We start from the raw sequence: 25,048 nt of genomic DNA, 5'->3' as shown, positions 1-25,048 counted from the left end.
ATAATACAGACAATACAGTGATTCAGTTGCTTCAAGGAATACAAGCTGCACTTATTTCCCTAAAGAGTGGTCAAGAAGCATTGCTAGGCTGTCAAGAAGCATTAGAAAAAAAAACAAGATGCAATGCAACTTCAAATGACAAGTTTTTATAATGAATTTAAAGATTGAAAATTTCCAGATAGAACTATTGTAACCTCTACCAGTGTAAGCAAATACTATAACAACTAAAGTCCTTTCAATTAATGTCAAACATAATAGACTCTTACTGGCATCATTCCAAGACCCATATCAAAAATCAACAATATAACTTTAAAGCATATATATAAGATGATAACAGACGATCTTAGAATAGAATTGACCAAGGAAACCAAGAGAATTGTTAACATATGTATCAAGATCATATGTGATCAACTGGCAGCTCTTCCATCTGTTCAGGATCTTGGAACAAACCCTGCCTGGTCATTGCTTCCTCAAGAGGATAAAAACAGGTTGTGTATCAATCATTCCATCATACTCAGAGACAATGGAATTGATTTTACCAGATGCCACAGAAACTAGGCATCAATTGCAAGGGTTAGCCAACTCTGGAGAGGGCGTAAGAAGCGAGAATACTCTGGTAAGTTCATATCTGATAGGTACAAAAAATTGTGTAATTAATGTGAAAATATGTAATAATCTGAAAGAATTTTAGCCAGTATAATTCACAAATAAAATATTATTTCTATTATAACAACCAATAAAAACATTTTTAAATAATGATATTCTATGAAATAAAACTTTTTTGCCCAATTAAAACTGTGAATGAATCAGAATATATATATGAGAACCAATTGAGAGAATGCTTTTGTTTAAATGATCAATACTATCAATGTGTATACTGCAATAAAGTTTATATTATCCAATTAAAAGTAACAGTATAACGAGAGTATTTTATGAGTGACAATACAAAGATTCTTTTTTTCCATCTATACTAATAAGAAAGCTCTTTTTTATTTTCTTTCTACCAATAGAACAAGAAGAATAATACATAAATTTAAATATCAGAATATGAATAAAACCTAACATCCATCAGTCAATGGAAATCTAATTATATTTCCAAAAATAGGGGCAGTCTTTTTGCTGGTTTTACTAAAACTGCCATCCAAAAGACCACCTAAAATACTACCTAAAAGACCACCAAAAAGATTACTTTTTTTCCCGTAGTGCACTACTACTAGGCTACTCCCACAAGGCCATCTTTGGACTGATGCTTAGCTTTCACTTGGCCTTTGCTTAATGCCTGCCCAGAATTTATCTGACTACTGAAGCTACTTAGATTCTATTGAGGCTCACTGACATAATATATAGAAAAGCAAATGTGGTGATCCAGACATTTGGATGTTGAATTTATCACATATAAGAACATATTCATATTGAGATAGCGTAGTAGCTATCATCTTGTCAGTATAATATATATATAAACGATTAAGTAATCAGCCCAATAATTATTATAGTTAGTAATGTAAATAATATCTTAAAGATTGTTAAAATAATTATATCATACTACCAGGTAAACTGTGTCAGATCGATATGGAGCTAATTTAGTAGAAAGTCCTAAAGCTCTAGTATAAAAGAGAAAAGAATAGCTAAGAGCTAAAGAAGTACGATTTATGACTTGATGTCATAATTGTAACACTGACACTAGTTAAGCAGTAAATACACTCTAATAACCAAATATAGTAAAGGAAGAAAGCCTTAAGAAACTAAGACGTAATGACAAGAGCAGATTGTGTTTTCTTATAAAAAGAGACACTTTTTATTTATGAATAAAGAACAACTGATATATAGTCTCAAAGTATTTCTATACATCTCTATTATCAAATATTTTATTTTTCTATTGTTTCGTACCTGAAATACCATAGCAAATGATAGCGTGAAGAGACAAAGACACTGGCAAGCTATTTGTATAAATACAAATAGAGATATTCATAGCTAAAATAAAAAATTAACAAGAGTTAGAAGCTGTATTTATACTTATAATCAAATAATAAAATATCTTTACTATAAATAAAGAGCTATACTATTTGTTGTAGCTTTACTTATCTGAAATGTAAACTATGTGTTAGTATAAAGTGTTTTGACTTGGGACAGTTTGTTTCTTTTTATAAAGCTTACCTCACAATGACAAGTACTTGATTAAAAGACTTTTGATTATTTAACATATAGAAAAAATAGCATATGGTTTAATTTATTTACCTAAACTGATTACAAGCATGGTTTAAAAATTCTATATAAAAGTAAAGTAATAATCATTGGTCATTACAAGTTCTGTTTGATGAGTAAAAATAAAGAAAGAAAAAAATTAACTTATAAAAAAGAAAACAAAGAGAAAATAAAGAAAAAATACTAAGTAAAATTTAAGACTCAGAAAGTTATTTAAGTTTGCATTAGTTTCATTATTGTCAGGCATCTTTCTTTACTTTCTTTCATTTAATTAACCTTACTTTATAATAGGCAAAAAACAACTGAAATATAGCAAAAAGTTAGGCAAAATTAAGCTTGTAAGTCATTCTTTCATCTGCCATTTGTGCTTGCAAGAGTGCAACACATTGTATAACCTTCAGCAACACATTCAGGTACATGAGATAATAACCTCTTTGGATTCTTTAACTAAAAATGTGCTCAGTCTCAACGTTATAAGCATTCTTGATTCAGAAAGAGAATATAATGTAGTCAAAGATAGTCAAGAAGCATTGTTTCAAGTCAATATTTTGGTCATGATTGAAGAAGAACAAGAAAAAACTATAAGAGAGAATATTTCTTCTCTTAGAGAAAGAATCTTTAACATGACATCATTGACAATAAATAGTAACATGAAATCAGATCTCCCTATCTTGGCTTTCAAAGATTGTCAATCTCTCTTGGATTTTTCTGCTGCTTCTGGTGAATAGAATTGAAGTGTACCTCCATTCTTTCTTTTTCAAAATCTACAGACCTTAGTTTTGCAAGTCTTTGTTGACAGGAATGACAGTATGATCTCAGTTTCCATACTTATAAAGATCATGTATACCATCAATTTGTTGTTTGAGTTGAAGAAGAAAGCAGACAAGAATAAAACAGAATTTAAGCTGCCAAATGTTGGGACTCTGCTTAATTATCAACATAATAAGTTCAACAAGATTTTTCTGTTCCCTACAACTATTAAGAAGGTTATGATCAAAGCAACTTCCAATTTAAATTCAGGAATTACTGGCCAAGTGAAGACTGCAGACTGCCACTTTAACTTACCTTTCAACCACTTGCATCTTCTTTTGGCAAACCCTAAAAAAGCATCATATCTTTCAGCTATTCCAGATTATACTGAAAATCAGTGTCTTTCTATTCAACAAGATGAAAAATGGAAAAGAGACCCTTTGTTTCAACGTCTTTTTATTCAAACAAATGACAGCAACTTTTGGATTGGAGAGGTTGGTGTTTTATCTGGTGAATAATCTGTTTTAGTTGAAAGGTTTTATCTAAAAGACAACATTGCTCTCTTTGATGGTTACCTTGTTGAACAGGGCTCTGACAGTGAAGGTTACCTCTAGCATAAGATACAAAGCTTTCCTGTCATGTATGAAGTTAAATGTCTGGATCCTGTTTGGCTCCCCCCAATATTCTTTAGCCGTCCCAAGAATTGGGTTCTCTCTGGTAAAACAGCATTGAATCTAATACATCATGACTTGCTGTTTAAAAGCTATCCTCTGAAAAAATCAATATTCAACAGTGCCAACCAATTTGTCTAATTTCAAAAGACTATTATTGCCTCACTTGCCATATTTTCTGATGATACCTCTGGGAATCTGACAAAAACACATGGCATGTATGACAGTGTGCTGGTCAACTTCTCTGAGATGTCATACCACATGAGAAACAGGCGCAAGAAGAATTTTTTTGTCATGGCTGTTTCCCAGCAAGCTGGATTCAAGTTTACTCCATTGATGCGCATTCTTGCTGTAGACTTGAAGTCCTTGGAAAATGATATTGAGATGTACTCATTGACATATAACAAGACTGTCACTGTCTGTGCTCTATTGCTCTTCATTACAGCTGACAATGCCCGCCATACCAAACTTGTTAGTTTGAAGCATGCAATGTCTAATTTCCTATGTAGAAGATGCTACCATTACAGTTTAACAAGATTTAGTTTCAATGACTTCGACTCTGATCATCTGGTTCGCCATTATCAAAGAAGAACAAAGGAACATTACAGGATTGCAGCTACTGACCCAACTCGTAAATAGTAGGCAATTTCTAATGTATTACTGAACATTAATGATCTTTACTTGCGAATAGAAAAGTCTATGAATAAGATGCCTATTCTTGCTGATCTTTGGTATAGTTATACAAGTGCTAAAGATCTACTCTGTTTGCAGTCTTTTAATCCTGCTTTTGACACATCTGTAGAGGTTTTACATACTGTGACTCTTGCAGTATATAAATATCTTGTTAATCATTCGTTCAAGGAGGTTCTAAAAGGAAACACTACTTTACAAGTAAAGTTATTCAATTTGCTAGAGCAAAAAAAAGACTCTAGGGACTTTACAAGAACTTTCAGAAAGAAGTTTAGACATAGTGAATCATATCTTGGCAAGGAGTTCAAGATTTTGATGCAAGTCCTGCTAGCTATTCTCAATGCTGAATTTGCAAACAACACAGAGGTTAGTATAATTGCTAAGCCTTTCACAGAACTTGGCATTCTATCATCTCTTTTATTTGTTCAAGAAGTCAACTCTGATTTCAATCAATATCTCAGCAATGTCGATAATACTACTTGTCATCTTGTCGAGTCTTTGTACAAATATGACATATATGTCAATACTAAGTTCAGCTTGACTCTGAAGACGCATCTTCTGCTGCACTTGAAGGAAGATATCAAGAGGTTTGGTTGTGATCTTCACTTTGAGACCAAAAAGGGTGAACAGTTCAACAAGTTCATCTGAACTCATTTGATATACTCCAACCATCATGCTGATAACAGGGATTTTGCATTCAAGTTTGAAAAGCAAGATATGCTTAGACACATTGCCAGTAGAAGTTCATGGATTGATAGAACTACAGGTACTTAAGTAAAGAGTGGATCCGGTATTTCTGCCTTTCTTCAAGATCAAGGAATCTAATTTTCCAACAACTACTTTGGCAAATACCAGAAATTTGTAAACAATAATCACATAAAAACAAAGATTGTTACTGGTGCCTCAGTTGCATTTTTCTATAAAGATAATGTTAGCAGACTGTTTGTTAGAAGGGTTGTAGAAAGTAATAGTGCTTTGTGCATTCAGCATTACCAGCTTTTCTCACCTAACCTGAATTTGGCAACAGTTGGCTGCCAACCAAGTGAACATTACTGCAATCTGGAAGATGTCAAAATCAAATGCATGTTACATCTGACTTCAGGTGTTCATCTTTCTTGCATCAATCTCCTCAAGTTTAGATCTTATCACTTCTTTTACAAAAATTACTTCCGTTTTTTTTTGCTTTAAATGAATAAACTTTTTATTTCTTTGCCCCACATTTTTTTAATTGCTTTTTAATTTCAGTTTGGACTATTAAGTGTTTCTATTGGGTGCTTCTCAAAAAGTAACAGTGAGTTTCGATTTTAGAAGTGTCAACTCTCCAAATTTTTTTTTTTGAGATTTTTCTGAAAAAAGAAACACTTTTTAGCATAAATTAACTTTCATAGATAAAAAACTCTTATTTTAGGCTCATAGACCCAAAATTATCATTTTCATACAAGAATTTCTCTTGGTGTAATATCACCACCAGAGATATTTCTTGTGTAATCATATTCCCAAAAGAGTTATAATATTTGATGTGTCACTTATTTCCTTTTATGGATCTACGCATTTTATGTGATAGTTCTGGTCAGAAAAAAAAATCACGGATTTAAAAATATATTTTTGCAAATATCAAAAACTATTCAAAAATGGCTCAAAAATAAAATTTGTTTCAAATAATTTTTGGGTTCAAAAAAATGGACCACTGTAGAAAATGAATTACAAGTATTTTTTTATACTCATAACTTTCTGTTCAAAACTCTTAACTCTTAAAAGTCCAACATGCACTTACTAAGTTTAGTATGTGCTAAACCTATTTTAGTACTCAGAAGCTGATATTCAAATATGATTATCTTACTTTTAAGCTAGAAGGTCATTTTAGATAAATATAGTATGTGAAACTGCTTATCAGTTTACAAAATTGGATAAAGCTACAAACACATCCAATAATCTACTCACAGCTTAAATTTGTACATGCATCAGTTTACAAAATTGGATAAACAACAAACACATCCTATCGATTATTCATACCTTGAATATGGACATGTATCCATTTTTATATAATATTATACTTTAATAACAATACCAACACACTTCTTGATGAGTTTAAATAAAGATATATTTAAAAATTAAAGAGGTTATATTTGTAATATTGTTGTATCCAACATAATTGTAGATTTAAATTAAAAGTACAGACACTCAATAAATACGTACATTGAGTTACCAACAACTAGTAACGATACTAAAAGATATACCTTCTTTTATACAAGGAAATTACATAAAGAACATACTAAGACAAATACTAAGACTCTAGTCAATAATACTAAAAACATAAGAACTAAATCATAGAAGATAATGATAGAGAAACAGACATTAAATGATATCATCATATCATCACCAAGCTAAATACAATGTCTATATAAACGCACAATACTAATAGCAATAGAACAGCATCTCTTTTCTGATTCTTTCACTTCTTCTAATAAAACAAAGTCTCACCGTACTTTTGTCTGCACTTGTTTTATTTTATATCTTATTTTTACCTCATACATAACAAATATGAAAGAAAAGAAAGAAAGAAAAAAAGAAAAGAAAAACAATAAATGGGAAAAAATATTGATAATGACTTTGAGAAACTTTCACTACATGTCAAATGGTCTTGTCATTTACATCATGAACGAGACCAGCCATCCCCTTGATAGACTTCACATCCACCACCTTCTTGTCACCAATTGTAGTACTTTCCCACACTGGGAACATTTCCTTATTATTGGGCTGGATGCCACACAGATGGTCAACAATGGTGAAGAGTCTGGTTTCTTCTAAGACAGAGTAGGAGAAGAACTTGCGAACAAATCCATACCTTTTAAAAACAAATTTGGAACAAGATTAATATTATAACAACATAAAATATAGCTCATACAACTTACCTCCACAGATGTTCGAGCACAACAAGGTCATTGGCTCGAACATGTCTGCTGTTGAAGGATGACCGGACTCTGTACACCACTTGGTCCTTCCACATCTTACTGGTACAGACAACCCAGTTGGTTTCTTCAACCATTTACACAACATTTTGGCCCCAAAGATCTGCCAAATAACAGACCAAAGTATGGTAGTTCATATCTGTTTTGCTCGCCACAGCAACAAGAGTTTTTCTGGTTGGATTTGACCAAAGCTGAGAACCAGCAACATCGTTACTTGCAGCCCCAAAGTTGCTGGCCCTCCTGTCCCTTGGTCCTCTGGTTACAACCTCACCACCAAGACAATGGCGTATCCCAGCCTTGCAAAACAGAATATTCTCCATGTTTCTTTCCAGGACCCTTGCAGCTCGATATGCATCAATGGTGTGTTCAATAGGACAACAACTGTATGCCCTCAGTGGGCCCATCTCCCTCATCATATAACCGAGATGAACCAGCATGTGCTGGTTCATCACAAAAATTGTAGGTTTCATCCTTCCTTCTGCAATTTCTTTCCGAAGGAAGGAATGCCAGCACCCAATGGCTCTATAAAGGTAATTAAAACGTTGTTTATATAAATATTACTGACTTACTCTTCCATATTGCGGATTTCTGCCTCTGTCACCTCCCACTGCTGGGCAATAGTACAAGTATCAACCAGGTCTTGAACAGTTTTCTGGTGCTGACAAGGACAAAGTTCTTGATTACTACTGCTGACACAACAAACAGAAGGAAGTCTAGCCAGTTAACTGTCTTCTGTCTGCCAGTCGTTTCCTTCAGTGATCTCCAACTGCCAGTGAAGATTGCTGGTATATTGGCCCTAGACTTGCTTATCGATCTATTGATCTGTTTGAGCCTTACATTTAAAGTGAATGTATACACTATTGGTTGTTGTTGTTGTTGTTGTTGGATGTCACCTACTAAATGGGCTTCGTTGTTTTCAGTCCAGGAACTCACAGCAAACTTGCCACCCAATTCCTTGTACAACTGATGTTCAATCTCATGGCCGATGATATGTATCTCGTCAAGCCCAAAGAAAGCAGGACTTGTCAATGTATTGAGATCTCTGAAAACATTGGGACCATTGACACCATATCTTTAGAAAAAGGGTATTAATATTTTAATTATTTGATAATGAAGTACATATGTTTCTCTTAAACTGACAAAGACTTTCTACAGTTCTCATTGGGGCAGGCAGCTCATTGCCAATAAAACACATGGTGTGAAGTTTGGATACACCCTTGGAAAGACAGGCTTGGCACCCAAAGAAAGAATTATGGTGGGCCAGGTTCATCAAGTCTGACACGACTGGATTATTGCCAGTTGCCATGACAAGATGAACTTTGACACTTACTTACCTAGAATTTGTCTGAACTCTCAGACCAGAAGTTTTCAACATATGCAAATCTTCTACTATTGGTTCCAAAAAGGATATGATATTCTTTGGGTGTTCAGGTCCAGGAATTATTTCCAGCTGCATCATATTGTCCCTCTCATATCTAAGCATATTTAGTTAGCAATTTTATACAGGGTGTCTTATATTATATCTTTTTTTTAGATCAATGTTGAGATTGATAATGTGGACAACAGTTGCAGACATTTTTGAGTCGTTGAAAAGGTTAAATTAGTCAATGAACATTGTAACCAAAATATCATTCTGACTAACAATACCACTCTGAACCAAACGGTGGACAGCATTACCATCAAGAATATCAGATCTCGTGGTACTAACATTATGTGAAAGACGGTTTTTGCTGTATTCCATCTTGGTGCGTTCCTGAGAATTACCAAGCTTGAATCTTAATTGCTCAGAGAGAGACACAACCTGGAAGGTCTGCACTGGAATCAAAGTGCCTCTCTTGCATTGGAATCGTTGACTATTACAGTGAGAACACTGCTCTTCCTCATCTGCATGCTGTCCGGCTTCTATGGCTTCAAAGCGGGTACAACCTTCTTTACACATGTCGTGTGTTACAGGACGGACAGTATACTCTTGTCTTAGAAGGGTGTCCATCTTGTAGTATGACATCAATGAATTGATGGCAGCTAAGATAGTAGTAAGTTTATATGCTATAAATATTTGATATTGACTATATACTTATGCAAGCCACATTCTGTCATATACTTATTCATCATTTTGACACACTTGTCAAAAACATTGCGAGATACATTGTTCTCAACAAGCATAGAAAACAACTCTAGGCTAGCTGCCTCTGCCCCACACCTGGGCTCATAATGAGGAACTCTAGGAGTCTCATCCAGTTTGCTTTTGTTGCTTTTGTTGCTTTCATTGCTTTCATCGCTTATTTCGCTTTCATACTGACTTAAAGAATCTGCATGATTAACAGTGTTACAGATACAGAAGTAACCACAACCAGTTTCTTCTGTATGAATATTTGTGTGTGTGGTTAATATTTTTTTTAGAAATTAAAGAGGTTAGTTTAACTGTTTCCTTTTCTTTTTCCCTACCAAGTGGAGTCTCAATGTCTGTAGGAACATCTTGGCCAAATTCAACATCAACATCCATCGAACCTGCTGGGCGGTTTCTGGTTTCTTCTAAAATAAACTCTCTCAAGTCATACTGCTCACCACTGTACAACTCGTTGTTGTATTTAAGAGCAGTAAAGCTTCTAGAAATAGCATTATTTCTTGCTTGATTGCCTTGGTGATCAAAACCAGTAAAATTGAAGATATGTTCTGAATGGTTCACTGATTCAGCTCTATCTTCGTTGACACTGTTTTCAAATGTTTGTGTGATCAAGTTGCTGATCTTCATTTTAAATAAAGGTCTTTTTTGCAGATAATTAGTTTGATGATAAAATGTAGCAAAAAGACTTGGAATATAAGTTAAAAGAAAAAACAATTATGAATATAAATATGAACTTATGTTTTTTTATTATTTATTTAATACTGAATATAATAAATTCATGCAATATATTGCATGATTATGACTGTGGATAATAAGAAGAATTTTTCTTGTAAAAATCAAATCTCGTTCTTTTCTACTTTTTTTTCCAAAATGATAACACCCTAAAATCAACTGACTTAAGCTTGTCTGGAAGCTCTTGAAGCTACGTTTGCTCAATTGCAAGCACAAATCAATGGTCTCTGAGAGACAGAAGACAACTTTCTGTTGGAAACTGTTGGTCACATACCAGCTGGAGAACGACTAGTAGGACAAGGGACTGACAGTCAGGTCTCCTGAGACATTGAACGTCCTGGTTTCAATGTTCCTGGTAACGCTTGGAAACTTTCAGCTGGTGCAATAAAGTCTGCAATGGCTATATACATGACCAAAGCCAATAAAAAAGCTGCCAAAGACATATACAAATCAGCTTCATATGTCATTCACAGTCTACTCAGAGTCGCTTTTAAGAATTTTTATTAAAAAAGGGAAAACATTCCTTTGTGAAGTGATCTTACAGAAGTTCAAAAGAAGAATCTGATTAAAAATCTTGAGATATATGCAGCCTATAGAAATATTTATCTCAATCGGTTTGTAAAAGCATGGGCAGCCAAGTACATACTTTCTCAAAAGTGGAGATCTGCCAGACTTTTAGTATTAAAACACTGAAATATATATTTTTTTGAAAAAATCACAATTCATTGATTATTACACTTGAATCCTCAAATATTATAATGTTTAGAAATCAGTTAATTTTTCTTAGGTACAGAAGGTAAAAAGTAATATATAAAGATATATATATATATATATGTATATAAATTATAGTAACTTTATAACTTAAACTGTTATTAAATATCATATAAATGAATACTTCTTCTTTGTGTACTTCTTTTTCTATCTTTTTATTTTCAATAATTTGATAAAGAAAAACTAAAAATAAAACCATAAGATTCTAATATAAAACATTACACATTTGTTGAACCAATTATAAGAAGAATATATAGACCTAAAAAAAGGTATAAATCTGCCACATTTAGCATATTTGATTGGATTAGATGCAAAAAAAGATCTGAAATCCTATAAATCATATTTCCCAGAAAGTAAAACTAATAGGCTAAATGCTAAAATTCTATTGACTATACAAGTTATGCACTTGTAACTTGTTACGAGGTCAGTATTCTAAATACAGACTTTTAAATGGCACGAGTTATAAACTCATAACTTGTTACACTGGAAAAATAGGGTAATTTCATCTATGGCGTAGGGTACTATTATTTGTGGAGTGGTAGCTTAAATTTCCATCACTTTTGTCTTTTTTATTTTCGACGGCGATGATAATGCTCGGTCTGTTTTATTGGATAAAAAAACGAGTTTACTCTTTTTTGTAAAAAATGTCTGCGAGATTTCTTTTTGGGACTTGTAGCCATGTCGCAGAGTCAATAGTTGTAGGAAACTTAAACCAAATGATATCTTTTGAGTGAGATAATAAAGCTTTTTATTGTTGTAATATTTATTTATAAGTATGATGAGGTTAATGGTCGTGATATTACTACAAATATTTTTGTTGTATATGCTCTACAGCCAATAAAATGTACATGACGACATGTTTTAACAAAAGCGTGTATTATTGTATTTTAGAATGAGGCAATCAATTACTGTTTAGAGAACTGCCCATTTTAACAACCGGAATAAACTATGTCATTTTGGAAGCTGGTATAATTTGGAAAGATATATATTAAATTGTGTTCCTGAACAATTTTCTATTCTTGTCAATTCTAAAGACTTAAAAAATAAAACACACGCACACAATATGTCAAACAACAACAACAATTCAGAATGCAAGTGCTCTAAATGCTCTCCCAATAGCATGGGATTTGTTTTGGTGTCTACCCAAACACTCAGAAGACATGCACAACAGGATATCGTGAGACAATATCAGTCAGGATCTTCTTGTAAGTTCAAATTTAAGAAAATTATTATTGAGACAATTTTAATTAAATATTTATTTTCATATAATATAGCCTCAGTTATAGAAGTAATGTCGAATGACAATGACATGGAGATTGACTTTGAATACAATGTTGATGCCGAAGATCAAGTTGAAGGTATGCATAGTATTTTTATTAAAGTTTTATAATCATTTATAATATCTAATAATTTGATTCTTTTTTACCTAACAAAACAGCCGAAGACTTACCTCTTTTTGGCATTGATTCCTTGTTTGATTCTGAAAGCGAAGATGAGGGTGTCATTGAAGCAACCATTTTGGATATTTCTGACGATGAATCTGATGATGTTAGAGGTTAGTACAAAAAGCACATATAAATCAATAAAGTCAACAAGTATTGATTTTTTTTTCAAATAGAGCACTTTTCTTCATCCAATATGCCAGTCGATCCTACTCATGCTTTCATTGCTTCTTTTGCTGCCTTCTTCATATCCAAATATGTTGTCAATTCTGGTGGTGCTGTTCTGTTAAAGTTTCTTAACGAAGTATTGGCACACTTTGGACAGTCTTTCCGTCTTCCCCTCAGTATAAGCGGTGTCAACTCTATGACCGGTCTCAGCGACGTGACTCGAGGTGTCCAGCGGTTTGTTGCATGTGGCGATTGTAACAAAGTATACGAAGAGTCCGATGTTGTTCCAGAGTGCTGTAATTTCGAGAGACTCTCTGGTAGAGAATGTGGAAACGCTCTTTTCTTTGCAACATCAAGAGCCTTGACTATCTCCAAAAAGATCTACATGTATAACTCCATAATCAAAACATTGTCTATCCTTTTTTGCCGCCCTGGATTCGAAGACACCATCAACCATTGGAGAATCAGAGTGCAAGTTCCAGGCATGATGTTTGACATTTACGACGGTACGAAGTGGAACAGTCTGAAGGATAGCAATGGTTTACCGTTTGTGAATCATGAGCGCTCCATAATGCTTACCATGAACATCGATTGGTTTCAACCTTTCGATGGGGTCACTTACTCCTGTGGTGCGATATACCTTTGCATCAACAACTTGCCAAGATCGGAACGGTACAAGAAGGAGAATGTTGTTCTCGTTGGTCTCATGCCAGGGCCCAAGGAAGCAAAGACAAGTGAGATCAATCACTACCTCCGTCCCCTTGTCGCGGAACTCAACCAGTTGTATGGCGGTGTGGTGATGCCTACCGTACAGTGCCCATCTGGTGCTCTTGTCCATGCTGCCCTTCTTCTTGTTGCCTGCGACATTCCTGCTGCCCGTAAGACTTGTGGGTTCACCTCTCATTCAAGCACATGTGCATGCAATAAGTGCAACCGACAGTTCCCTCGCCTTCCAGACTCCAATGCTGTGGACTACTCTGGGTTCGTGTTTTCTGAGTGGGTGCCTCGCACTGATGCCGAAAACCGCCGTGATGCTGAGTTGTGGAGAATGGCCAGCAGTGATGCACAGAGAAAGAGATTGGAGAGGGAAAATGGTGTCCGATGGTCAGAATTGCATGACCTGGTTTACTTTAACCTCGTGGAGTGCACTGTCATCGATCCAATGCACAACCTGTACCTCGGAACAGCAAAGAGGATAATGGAGAAATGGAGATCTTCAGGTCTCATCACAGATGCACACTTGGCCGAAATGCAGTTGGATGCTGACAAGCTTGTACTGCCAGAGGACTACACGCCATTAGGGACAAAGATCGGGCGTGGCTTCCCATTCATGAAGGCCGACGAGTGGAAGTCTTGGTGCTTGGTGTACTCTCCTGTTCTCCTGCGTGGTCGTCTACCTGAAGCTCATCTCGGTAACTGGACAACGTTTGTCAATGCATGCCAGTACCTCTCAATGCCAAGCATATCCATGGCTCACCTTGATGAAGCCCATCAATCTTTGGAGGCTTTCTGCAGAGAGTGCGAGAAGTTGTATAAAGCCCCATTCCTTTCGCCAAACATGCATCTCCATCTTCATCTGCGAGAGACTGTACTGAACTTTGGCCCGGTTTATGGCTATTGGCTTTTTAGTTTCGAAAGATGCAATGGTATCTTGAAAAACTATGCGACAAATAGAAAAGACGGGTTTGAGGGAACCTATATGAAGAAGTATCTTGAAGAAGCATACCAGGGAGATCTTATTCGCCAAACTTTGCCAATAATTCGACCTGAGCATTCGGCAATCATCCTTGAGCTCACTGCATCCACTGCCAATTCCATAGCCACTTCCACTTCCACTGCCACCTCAATCCAATTCGATATCAATGCTTTTCTTGATTCTCCTGAGATCAACTTTGATATCGTCAAGGGAAACGAGCCTTTGCCCCCTTCCGCACTTCCTTTAGCTCTAAAGGGGGAGATTTCCATGGATGAATCCGAGTATAAGCATTTGTTGGAATACTATCGCGAGACATACAATGATCAAACTCTTGTTCATTATCGTCAGGCTGGTCATTCCGATAATTTTGTTAACAATCGGATACAGAAGTTTGAATCAATCAATCTTCTTGGGCAAATCTACAAGAGCAAAACGAAGAATCAGCGTGGGTCGTTCATGCAAGCCTTGTTTGAGACAAGTGATGGTAGAAGTACCAAGCCATACGCGGGCCAAATTCAGTACCTCTTTGTCAATACTGCTGTAAACTCGTTTGCTGGTCATGCGAGCCAGCATGTATTTGCATATGTACGATGGTACAAGGAAGTTTTACTTCAGCCCAGAGCAGGAGAAGGAGTTGAGGTGAATGAGGTGGGGTTCGAAGATGACAGCATGAACAGCATTCTCCCAGTGCATAGAATCTGCTATCCAGTTGCAGTAGGCAAGCACCTTGGTCTAGAAGGCAAAGTTCAGATGTGTGTAGTTCCTTTGCCACGAAAAATATATATTTAGATTCAAATACAAAAATAAAACACGTATAAAAAAGAAATATTAATTAATACAGACTAATATATATAGCTGCACGTTTATTTTTTATTATTTCTATAAATTTTTGTTTGTACTTGGCATGCTATACATGCATCTGTATACATCATGCTAATCCGTAAACATAAACAAGTAGAAAAAAGACTCTAAAATAGTTGGCAAGAAAAAAATGATTTATTTTGAAAAGCACCAATCTGGTAAAGTGACTGCCAAATTCTCGGGAATGCTCACTTCTTTCTCATAAGGGATGCGCTTTTTCAAGCTTTCTGAATTTTTCTTCAAACGGATAACAGTAAGTTCATCAATAGTACTAATAAACGTCTGAAGCTGGTTTAAAGAATAAATAGTATTAATAAAGTATTATTATTTTCTTTAAAACATAAATAGATGTTTAACATTACCTCATCAGTTCTCCAGCTGGGACGATATGCCCGCACTTTGTTATCTCCATCCGACTCGCCATCAGACATCACGTCAATAGAAAGAATATTTCCGCAATCATATCGATTCATGCCCTCATGAATAGCCTCTGTGTATGTCTGGTACGTGATAATACGACGGTCAAGAAGCTACCAAAGAGTATTGTATTAAAACATTAAATCAATAGTAAATTAACTTTATTTTAAAACTTACGGTCTTCTTTCTGTTGCATCTTCTTCCAGCTTTATTTCTAACCATAATCTTCTCTGCTGAGGTCCGGAAGACTCGCACTTGATTTTGGTAGTGATTCTTTATTATATTCATAATGACACTCTTTGACACATTTGTGCAACATCTTTGAGGTCTCAGGTACTTGAAGAGAGCCAGTGCAAGTGTCTTGTTGTACTTGTCGCCATACGTGCCAGTCATTGACCATGCTGATCTATTATTATTCTCAGCAACTTTGAGCGGGTCTGTGCTAACAAAGTTCGGTTTCTTGATGTAACTATTGATAAGTTGCTATAAAAACAGTATTAGATATATTAATCAGTAATGTTATTATTATCAATTTACTTACAGAAATCAAGGGATGATGTTTCGCTCCAAGGTCAAGATCATCATCCATGGAAGAAGAAGAATCCGCTGGTACAGCAGAAGGCATCACGGAATTTTGGCTGGTCATTGCCTTTTTTATTTCAGCATTTTCAGTCATGAGCTGAAGGACCGAGTTCTTCAAAAATTCATTTGTCTTGTTGGACAAATCCAGGCCATTCTTCAAATGAGTTATTGCATCAGTCACTCCTTTTGCATTTTCTTGCAAGGATTGCATCGACACATTGTTGGCTGCCAACAAGGTAAGGACGTGATCCATTGGGGTCACAGCGACTTGAACTTCAGGGGCTGTGTCAACTGCTACTTCTGGAGTTGGTGTATCAATTGGAGCAACAACACCTGCAATTGTGCTATTAAGAACAGCATTCATGCGTAGGTTGGGTCGGCGGGGAGCAGTAGGAATACGCTTTGTCATTTTCTGTTAATAAAATAAATATTAATAATTTTCAACTAATATTGTACAATTCACTACACTTGTTATATCATATTTAAAATTCACATACTAGTAAAGAGGATAAGCGGTGCAGATTAACTCTCTACCTTTCATTTGATATTTAAGCACATCTCCCAACCGCTTGATCCACATTTAGACAACTTCTTTTCTAACTCAATGAGGCACAAAGTAGTATTTCAAGATGACGGTGGTCATCTTCTTTTGGAGTATTACTTTTTACAGCCCGCATTTTGTCAGGGTCAAACTGGATTTTAAGACAAGTCTTTTTTTTTTCCTTTTTTTTTCTTTTAACAACATTTATTATTGATATTTTCTTTGTTTCTCTTTTGCTTATGTTTTTACAATTTCACTTACAATTTTCTTTCTTTCTTTTATAGCTCGATACCAAATATGTGTCTCTTTGTTTGACTATACTCTGTCTGATATATCAAGGTAAGATATCATTATCTTACAGATCTTTGTTACTCATCATATTGTTTGTCTAGCCATTGCTACTCATTTCCATTGAGTCTCATCATCTCTTAATCGAACATGATGGTAAGTTTTTTTCTTAAAAAAAATTCAAATTATTCTTTTGTCTTCCTCATAGATATATATTTATTTTTATTATGATTTATTAGTTATGTCTAATATTATGCACGAAGATGTATAATCAGTAATATTTGGTAAGTTAACTACAATATATTTAATAAATACGCCTTTACTATGCACAATATTAATAATTATTCATTTTTAGAATGTATCTCTATTCAAAGACTACTGGTATTGTCTTGATAATTCTGAAGAACATGTTTATATCAATTTTATGTCAAGTCTTCTCCGCCTTGTAAGTATTTATGAAGAAATTTCAATTTAAATCATTTATTAATTCTTCTTTTCTATTAATCATTTTTTAATAGCATTCCCGCTATTAAAGTATGTATTCCATGTCTACTCCTGGAAGGCTTTAAATTATATATAGCGAGCAAGAAGTATTAGCGATTATAATAGCTATAGTATCAAAACTGTCGCGAAATTAGGATTTTTATCTAGAAAAGATTTTCCTATCAAATAAAACAAAATTGAACAAAAAATGTATAACCCAATGTTTTTCCAAAAAATAAATAAATAAAAGTAAAATAAATAAACAAACCAAAGAGGCTTGTTTATAAAAATCTACCCATGCTTTGTTTCTCTTTTCCATTGTAAAAAAACCTAGTTTCATTGCTTTTGTGTGTATAAAAAACCTAGTTTCATCACTTTGAGCACGTATAAAAAACCAACTATCATCATTTCTTTATATTGTAAAAAACCTACAATCATCTCTTTGATAGTTTTTAAAGCATTTCTGCAGCCAATAAAAAAACCCGGTAAAAATAATAATATGGGACGCTAGCTCTTTATAGACCTCAAAATATAACACATAAAGAGGTAGACTCGATAGGAGTAAAGCGTAACTACAATATTTATTCAGTTTCCATAGTTTGCGGACTGACAATCGTTCTACATTGGGTTTTCGTGTACCCGTTGTTATGATGATACGCATCAGCACCATAGATGATATCGTACCATTGCTCAAAATGATATATCACAAAAATTGTGATGATATCGGCTCAATCATCTACATTTTTGGTACATTTGATCCAGATGAAATTACCCTATTTTTCCAGTGTATATAGCCTTTTTTTTGAGAAAAAAATTAATAGTAATATTTTTGTACTGATATATTATACTTGGGAGTCATTCTATTATATATAAGTATATTGAGTAGAATAAACAATTTGAGCTTTCTAACAAGATGCTCATTCCGGTTGTATAAATCAGATTTGAATTAGTTTCATGTTATATAACTTGAATCTTTGCTCAACTTTTTCTTCTTCTACGATAGCAACTTTCTATAGTGCTTATGTTTTATTGCTTTTCTTATATATAGATCTTAAATATTAATACATTCTTTAATATATATATATATTCTTAGAGTAAATGCTTATTTTACTGAACAAGTAAGCATATTATATAAAGGTAAGCATTATAATAATATTATATCTATTTATTTATTTTAAGTTTTTTCTCTAATATTAGTATATTTGTAGAAATCCATAAAAAATAACAAGTGCTATCTAAGATATATTAGAATACCCAAAGTATATGAAATAAAATTTGAATAGTAGTGTTTTACTGCATACGTTTTGCAGTAGCTAAACAGAACCATTGTTGTGAATGAGTATTGATTACTGCTGAATCTGAGAGTAAGACTGAAGGATAAAATAATATCCTCAGCTATTCCAGTCAAATGGATCTCCCTTTATGATATTATCTAATACATAGATCATCATACACATAATTAATTATTTATTATTATCACCATAACATGGGATATACAAATACATATATATTATATATATAGCATCATTATATTTCATCTACATATTTCTTTTATTATACAAATACTTAATTGAGAGACTACAATGACAACTATCTAATATTATGAAACATTATCCAAGTATCTGGGTCAGAATACTAAAATATTACTAATAGCATAAATGCTCTTCTTTACCAAAACTCTTGGACTGATCTGACTGGAGAAGTATCATATCAATTGGTCTTTCCGGATCTTTCCAGAAGAACAATACTCCTGGAAGATGACTCATTGTGATAAAGATTACTTAAGCACACACTGAATTACAAATTAGAAAAACATATAAATATCAGTAGATAGTTCCGTGTAGAAAGACAATCGAATTTTATCATTCTTTACTTTTCTTTTGAAATAAACAACCTATACAAGTTCTCACAAATTCTTTTGTCTATATTATATTTTGCTTTATTTTCTCCCCACAACAACCATTTTTTATTGCGAGTGGCCGATGGAATTGTTTTTTCATTATTACTATTATCATTATCATTTTCATTTAAAAAACCATGCATTGAAATAAAGATTCAATTCAATTAAACCCAATTCAATACTGTATAATAAAAAACAGATCATTCTGTTAAAGCTGCAAAGGAAAAACAAGATTGTGCTAAAATTGAAAGCAATAGAACAAAAGAAAGAATGTAATGGAGGAAAGGAAGAACGCTTGATTTTTTTTTGAAAAAATAGTAACAGTGCTTGTTTTGGCTTTTTACATAATAAATAACTGCTATTTTTTACTATGAAAAAATGGTGACAGTGCCTGTTTTGGCCTTATACAGAGTCATAACTGCCATTTTTTACTTAATAAAAAATGGCAGTTATGTTACCAAAGTGGTAACATGTTACCATTTTCTCCGCCATAGTGAATTCTGCGTCACCACACTGCCGGACAACCGAAATTTTGTTAACAGCTGATCAATATTATAACACTCCGTGTCAAATACATGAGTGGGACTATGGCCCAATGGACAAGGCGTCTGACTACGAATCAGGAGATTCCAGGTTCGACCCCTGGTAGTCTCACACTCATTTTAGTGTTCATTTATTGTCTCTTAATTTTGGTAATGTTGAGCCCAAATTCTTGTTGGACATTATGTCAAGTCTCGATCTGGTATTTCTTTTCTGGCACTTGTAACTAAGTCGCAGAATCAATACTACTTGGGATCGTCAAGTTTATGAATAGTTTTAAGATAAGAATAAACATGCTTTTTATTAAATATATTTCTTGACTATTTATACAAAATGATAATTGATTTCTGGCTAAAAGAATAGCTATGATAATATGTCTTAGATGCCTGTTGTCCAGTAATATCTTCTACAAGTATATTCACCATCTTAAACATCTAAAACATATATAAAAGACCAATCGGCAAAGTCAAGATCTTTTATCCTAAAAAGTCAACTCTTACTGGTTGCTTATAACTACCACTTTTGTTCACTGATGTCAACTCTGACATTATTTTGATGAATCCGTAAAATCTGAAAATGGTTAACTGCAGTACCTCTTTATGCGCAGTAACATCTTCCTGAGCATTACAGTGGTCCCTCGATAATTTCAAGGCCTAGAGAAGGCCAGATGCCTTGAAATTATCGAAGAGTGAAATTAATGAGTTCGGAGTATATATTTTCCGCCAACTATGGGCGGAGTTTACATTATTCTTTAATAGAAAAAAAATATATCAAGTAATGATTTGATATGCTTCAATCCTCTGTTTAAATTCATTTTAGTTAAATATAACCCCTGGCTGCATTACTGTTTTCCACTCCCCCTGTCTTGTAACCAATTATTGTTTCAAATTCTTATTCAATCAAATAATAACAGCTTCTCGGTATGCTTTTAGCTTATTATATAATGCTTATCTAATATTATTTTCAATTTTTTTGATACTTTAATGAAATCTATCAAATCCAGAACTAAACAATAAATAAGACCAAAAAAAACATTTCACTTAATATTGCAAATCATCTTGAGATTTGCAATATGAAAAAGAAAAAGCTGTCTATGAGTAACACTCAATTGGCTGACTGGGCAAAGAAAACCTTTGGCCTTCAAAAAGCTCCTGATGCTTCTACAATCTCAAAGATTTTGAAGTGAGGAGACCAGAGCTTGATAATGCAAGCTGATATAAAAAACAGAAAGCACATTAGAAAGGGAAAATGGTCTGTATGTAATATATCTTAACATTATGCATTTTTGCTCCATATAAAAAATAAAATTAACCTTATTATATTGTCACACAACTATAGCAAATTGAAGAAGCAGTGATTCTTTGGATCAACATTGCTGAAAATAATCAGATTCCCATCACTTGAGAATTGATTAAGACTAAAGCTACTATTTTTGCTGAAAGAATAGGCGTTAAAGACTTTAGTGCTTCTCAAGGCTGGATGGAGAAGTTTGGAAAGCATCATTGCATTAAAATGAATCGAATTCATGGTGAGGCTGGTTCTACTGATATAGAATTGCTTCAGATTAACAAGGCTGCCATCAAAGAGAAGATAGAGGGATATAGTGCTCGTGACATATATAACTTTGATGAAACAGCACTCTTTTATGCTGCCCTACCAAGAACAACGATTTCCCACCATAAATTTTCTGGTTGGAAGGAAAATAAGAAGCGGCTTACAGTAGGTTTTTTGTGCAATGCCAATGAAACAGACAAGTGGTCTGAAATATTAATAATTGGTCATGCAAGAAGACCAAACTGTTTTAACAAAAACAACAAAAAACAAAAGACAGTAGATCATAGATTCTCTATATATCATTACAATAGTAATCTCTGGATAACATGATCAATCTTCCATGTTTTCCTTTATTGCTTTGATCATTCAATGAAAGCACAAAATCACAAAGCGCTTTTGATTCTTGATAATTTCTCTGACCATATAGTAGATTATGCACCTACAAATGTTGAGCTTCTTTTTCTGCCTCCAAACACCACGTCACACCTTCAGCCATTGAATGGTGGTATCATTTAAGCTTTTAAGACTTATTTCAAGTGTAAACAATATGTCAAGATATATTAATATATTGATATGATTCAAAATGGCCAACAAGATAAGATTGGGGCCATTGATAAAATCTTTGAAATTGATCAATTGTAGGCCATGAAATAGATAAGAGAGATTTAGGAATCTGTCTCAGCAAAGACTATTGAGAACTGCTGGAATGTAACAATCTTTCACTTCATTGAAGATGAAGATAGTGAATGTAGTAATAAAACAATTTATTTGTTATAATAGTAGTATAATCTTTTAATGCTAGTTTCTCAATATTCTAAATATAATTTACAGATGTAAACTAGACTATGTGTTGTGGTGGTTGAAGTTGAAGAAGTTTTTAAGAGGAAGAATTCAAGATTTGAAATTAGGAACGAAGATTCGTGAGAACTTGTGTAGGTTTTGTTTATTGAGAAAGATTTTGTATCAAAGTTTGACCAGGTTCCTACACTGAACTACTACTGCTATTTATATTGTTTTGGATTGGGAAAATTATATGACTGGGGTCAGGTAATCGATCCTATCTGAGCCTTAATCAGAGCAACGTGATCTTGGGATAATTAATGTATGATTAATTATATAAATATGTGTAGTCCCAATGAAGTATTAACATCGAAAGTAAATGTGTTTATGAGTTATAATTATGCTTATAACAATCCACTGATGTATCCCATATTATGGTGATATCATCATATGAAATATAATCACTATCATGCATGCTAAACCTGTGTGTTAAATAATAAAGTAATTGGTAGACACCTTTGACTGGAATAGCTAAGGCCTTATATTATTTCCTTCAGACTTATTCTCAATTACAGCAGTAGTCAATACTCATTTACAACACTATGATTCAGCAAAGTCTGACTGAAAAGCTTCTAATCAAAGGTTTGGAAGAAACTCTAGATAAGATTGCTGGATCAGGTCTTCTGTCTCTTGAAGATTGTCAGATCAGCATATCAGATCTACTCTATGAGAGACAATGCACTCATAAAGTGATCAATGAGAATAAAATCACTGACATTGTCATAGAAGAGTACGACACAGACAACAATGCAGCTAACAACAACAGCAATGAAGAAATTGCTGAAGTGGAATCAGCAGTTCCTTTCAAGAGAACTTACTCTGCTTCAAAAAAGTTTAAGTATGTTTGCACACTTTTAGATATCTTGGAATACGAAGATATTGACAGAGACTTCGTCAGTAAGATTGAAGACCTTCAAAATAAGTTCTAGAAAACTGCGAACTCAAAGCAAATTAAAGTAACCAGCTTCTTCAAGTCTTTTTAAAATTTATTCTTTTTTAATTAAAATAAAAACAATTTTCTATAAGAAAAATATTTTTCTTTACTTAAAAATAGAAAAAAAAATTAGCAGCCAAGTACAGTCAAAGTTTGATTTTGTAATATGTTTGTAAATAGTAACAATTGCAAATAATAATAAATAGTAATGACAGATAGAACTAATAAAATCTATATTAAAAATTTTATAACAAATAAATTAGAATTATATTTATATTTTTCAATCAAATAATCTTTACTAAACAATTAATAAATGGAACTTAATCAAAATATAGCACATATAGTTTTATTTTATTTCTGGAAAAAAATGAAAAAAACAAAATTTTAAAAAAATTAAGCTAGATGACAACTTGATAACCCAGTGTTTGGCATAAAAACTTAACGCACTTGACATTGATGTCAGTTATGAAATTGTGAAAATCTTGAATCAAACAAAATTAAATCAATCTTCAACTATATTGCTCCAGCAATCTTATGGGGACAACATTTTCAGGATGGGGCACTACTTTTTTTTTGCCAGACTTGTCAGAAGCAGATTATAATTGGCACTCAGTTCCAATCCTACCCAATCAGGAGCAACTACTCCAACTGCAGTAGTTGGGTGAGCAAGGCCAAAAAGAAGAAGACAACCATTGCTCAGCAAGATACTGCAGCAAAAGGACTTAGCTAGAATCTAGGATACTGCGGCATCTTATAAATTAGTATAAATATCACAAATATTATCACAAATAAACATTATTTTTATTTTCATATTTCATTTTATCTTATTATCTTATTGTGTGACTTCTTACACATTACAGACTAATTCATTATGACTACTTGTCCGAGGTTTGAGGTCTTTTCTCCAATCCTTCAGAGCAAAACGATGTGTTCTGAAATTCTTAACTCAATATTTATATATAAAACCTTCTTTTCTATTCTATACTCATTTTGTAAGAGCTACTAATCAATTGCACTTAAAAATATTATTTTTTCTTGGAGATAGTAAAGAGATTACTTTGCTCATTGCAGATTAGCAATTAGAAATCATGATGTTTATAAGTATTCTCTAGAAATCACTTCAATATGATTTCTATCAATAAAGAAATCTGCTTTTTCAATGGAAAGGAACATTATCCTGTCCAACAACCTCTTCCTGTCTCACCAGTTAATGGTTACAGTGACATGACAATGGCAATTTCAAAGATGCAGGAATATGCACTTGCCAACAATTTTGCACTTGTAACTAGAGATAGTAAACCAACTCAAGTGTATTTGAAGTGTGCCAAGGGCGGTCATTATAAGAACACATGGAATATTGAAGACAGCAAACGCAAGAGAATTCTGTCTAGTGGAAAGACTGGATGCCCCTATCTCTTGAAAATATCATACAAGAAGGCCGCTAAAGGATATCTTCTTTTGAAAGCCACCAATGAGATTGAAGGCTATCAAAATCACCCTCTTGATGATGACTGCCTGGAATCTACCTTGAAAGGTTGTTTGTCAAAGGTTACTGTCGATGATGCTAGGGAAATTATGAAGCTTGTTGAGACCAAAACCAAGACTCGTGAGATTCAAAAGGCGATCAATGAAGAGGATAATGTCAGCCATAAGTTGTATGTAAATGACATCAACAATATCAAGGCTGCTTTTGCTTGTGCTACTGCTTCCACTTCTCAGGATACAGGTACTGAACTCGTTAAAACCATGGAAGCTAAGGGATATCTTGTACGCTATGACGCCGGCAAATATGGATCTCTTGAAAGAGTATTTTTCTCCCACCCAAAGTTGCTAGAAAGAGCCCGTCGCTTCCCAGAAGTCATGGCCATCAATGCCACATACTCAACCAATAA

General features: G+C 33.7%; 8 protein-coding genes and 1 non-coding gene across 9 annotated transcripts; 6 read left to right on the top strand and 3 right to left on the bottom strand.

The window, feature by feature from the left end:
* Positions 1-2,160: 2,160 nt before the first annotated feature.
* On the top strand, positions 2,161-5,501 carry PHYBLDRAFT_173447 (hypothetical protein; the record flags this gene model as incomplete). The annotated part of the gene is made up of 8 exons (XM_018437034.1): positions 2,161-2,167; positions 2,494-2,540; positions 2,973-3,446; positions 3,502-3,669; positions 3,774-4,254; positions 4,315-4,935; positions 5,000-5,079; positions 5,202-5,501. The coding sequence occupies 8 exons, from the start codon at positions 2,161-2,163 to the stop codon at positions 5,499-5,501; spliced, it is 2,178 nt and encodes a 725-aa protein (XP_018286492.1).
* Positions 5,502-6,944: 1,443 nt separating this feature from the next.
* Positions 6,945-8,588, bottom strand: PHYBLDRAFT_150627 (hypothetical protein; the record flags this gene model as incomplete). Its single annotated transcript, XM_018432517.1, has 5 exons — positions 6,945-7,158; positions 7,226-7,324; positions 7,364-7,804; positions 7,884-8,354; positions 8,419-8,588. The coding sequence occupies 5 exons, from the start codon at positions 8,586-8,588 to the stop codon at positions 6,945-6,947; spliced, it is 1,395 nt and encodes a 464-aa protein (XP_018286491.1).
* Positions 8,589-8,882: 294 nt separating this feature from the next.
* On the bottom strand, positions 8,883-10,034 carry PHYBLDRAFT_69007 (hypothetical protein; the record flags this gene model as incomplete). Its single annotated transcript, XM_018442043.1, has 3 exons — positions 8,883-9,304; positions 9,370-9,642; positions 9,728-10,034. 3 exons carry the CDS (start codon positions 10,032-10,034, stop codon positions 8,883-8,885), a joined length of 1,002 nt encoding a protein of 333 aa, XP_018286490.1.
* A 1,939-nt stretch (positions 10,035-11,973) lies between these two features.
* On the top strand, positions 11,974-15,005 carry PHYBLDRAFT_173444 (hypothetical protein; the record flags this gene model as incomplete). The annotated part of the gene is made up of 5 exons (XM_018437033.1): positions 11,974-12,115; positions 12,185-12,268; positions 12,349-12,465; positions 12,529-12,907; positions 13,577-15,005. The coding sequence occupies 5 exons, from the start codon at positions 11,974-11,976 to the stop codon at positions 15,003-15,005; spliced, it is 2,151 nt and encodes a 716-aa protein (XP_018286489.1).
* A 207-nt stretch (positions 15,006-15,212) lies between these two features.
* Positions 15,213-16,485, bottom strand: PHYBLDRAFT_150624 (hypothetical protein; the record flags this gene model as incomplete). The annotated part of the gene is made up of 4 exons (XM_018432516.1): positions 15,213-15,365; positions 15,440-15,607; positions 15,672-15,977; positions 16,036-16,485. 4 exons carry the CDS (start codon positions 16,483-16,485, stop codon positions 15,213-15,215), a joined length of 1,077 nt encoding a protein of 358 aa, XP_018286488.1.
* Positions 16,486-16,680: 195 nt separating this feature from the next.
* PHYBLDRAFT_173442 (hypothetical protein) lies at positions 16,681-17,578 on the top strand (the record flags this gene model as incomplete). The annotated part of the gene is made up of 5 exons (XM_018437032.1): positions 16,681-16,762; positions 16,902-16,956; positions 17,261-17,350; positions 17,424-17,439; positions 17,486-17,578. 5 exons carry the CDS (start codon positions 16,681-16,683, stop codon positions 17,576-17,578), a joined length of 336 nt encoding a protein of 111 aa, XP_018286487.1.
* A 2,291-nt stretch (positions 17,579-19,869) lies between these two features.
* Positions 19,870-19,942, top strand: PHYBLDRAFT_t224. Its single transcript has one exon. It is a non-coding gene; the product is annotated as a tRNA-Arg (tRNA).
* Positions 19,943-20,900: 958 nt separating this feature from the next.
* On the top strand, positions 20,901-21,898 carry PHYBLDRAFT_69006 (Homeodomain-like DNA binding domain-containing transcription factor; the record flags this gene model as incomplete). The annotated part of the gene is made up of 3 exons (XM_018442042.1): positions 20,901-21,010; positions 21,271-21,692; positions 21,759-21,898. 3 exons carry the CDS (start codon positions 20,901-20,903, stop codon positions 21,896-21,898), a joined length of 672 nt encoding a protein of 223 aa, XP_018286486.1.
* Positions 21,899-22,764: 866 nt separating this feature from the next.
* Positions 22,765-23,886, top strand: PHYBLDRAFT_69005 (hypothetical protein; the record flags this gene model as incomplete). Its single annotated transcript, XM_018442041.1, has 2 exons — positions 22,765-23,119; positions 23,684-23,886. The coding sequence occupies 2 exons, from the start codon at positions 22,765-22,767 to the stop codon at positions 23,884-23,886; spliced, it is 558 nt and encodes a 185-aa protein (XP_018286485.1).
* Positions 23,887-25,048: the final 1,162 nt, after the last annotated feature.

Source organism: Phycomyces blakesleeanus (genome assembly GCF_001638985.1).
Source record: "Phycomyces blakesleeanus NRRL 1555(-) unplaced genomic scaffold PHYBLscaffold_25, whole genome shotgun sequence".
NCBI lineage: Eukaryota > Fungi > Mucoromycota > Mucoromycetes > Mucorales > Phycomycetaceae > Phycomyces > Phycomyces blakesleeanus.
Note: the sequence above shows the minus strand (reverse complement) of the source record. Positions and strands in the feature narration are given on the sequence as shown.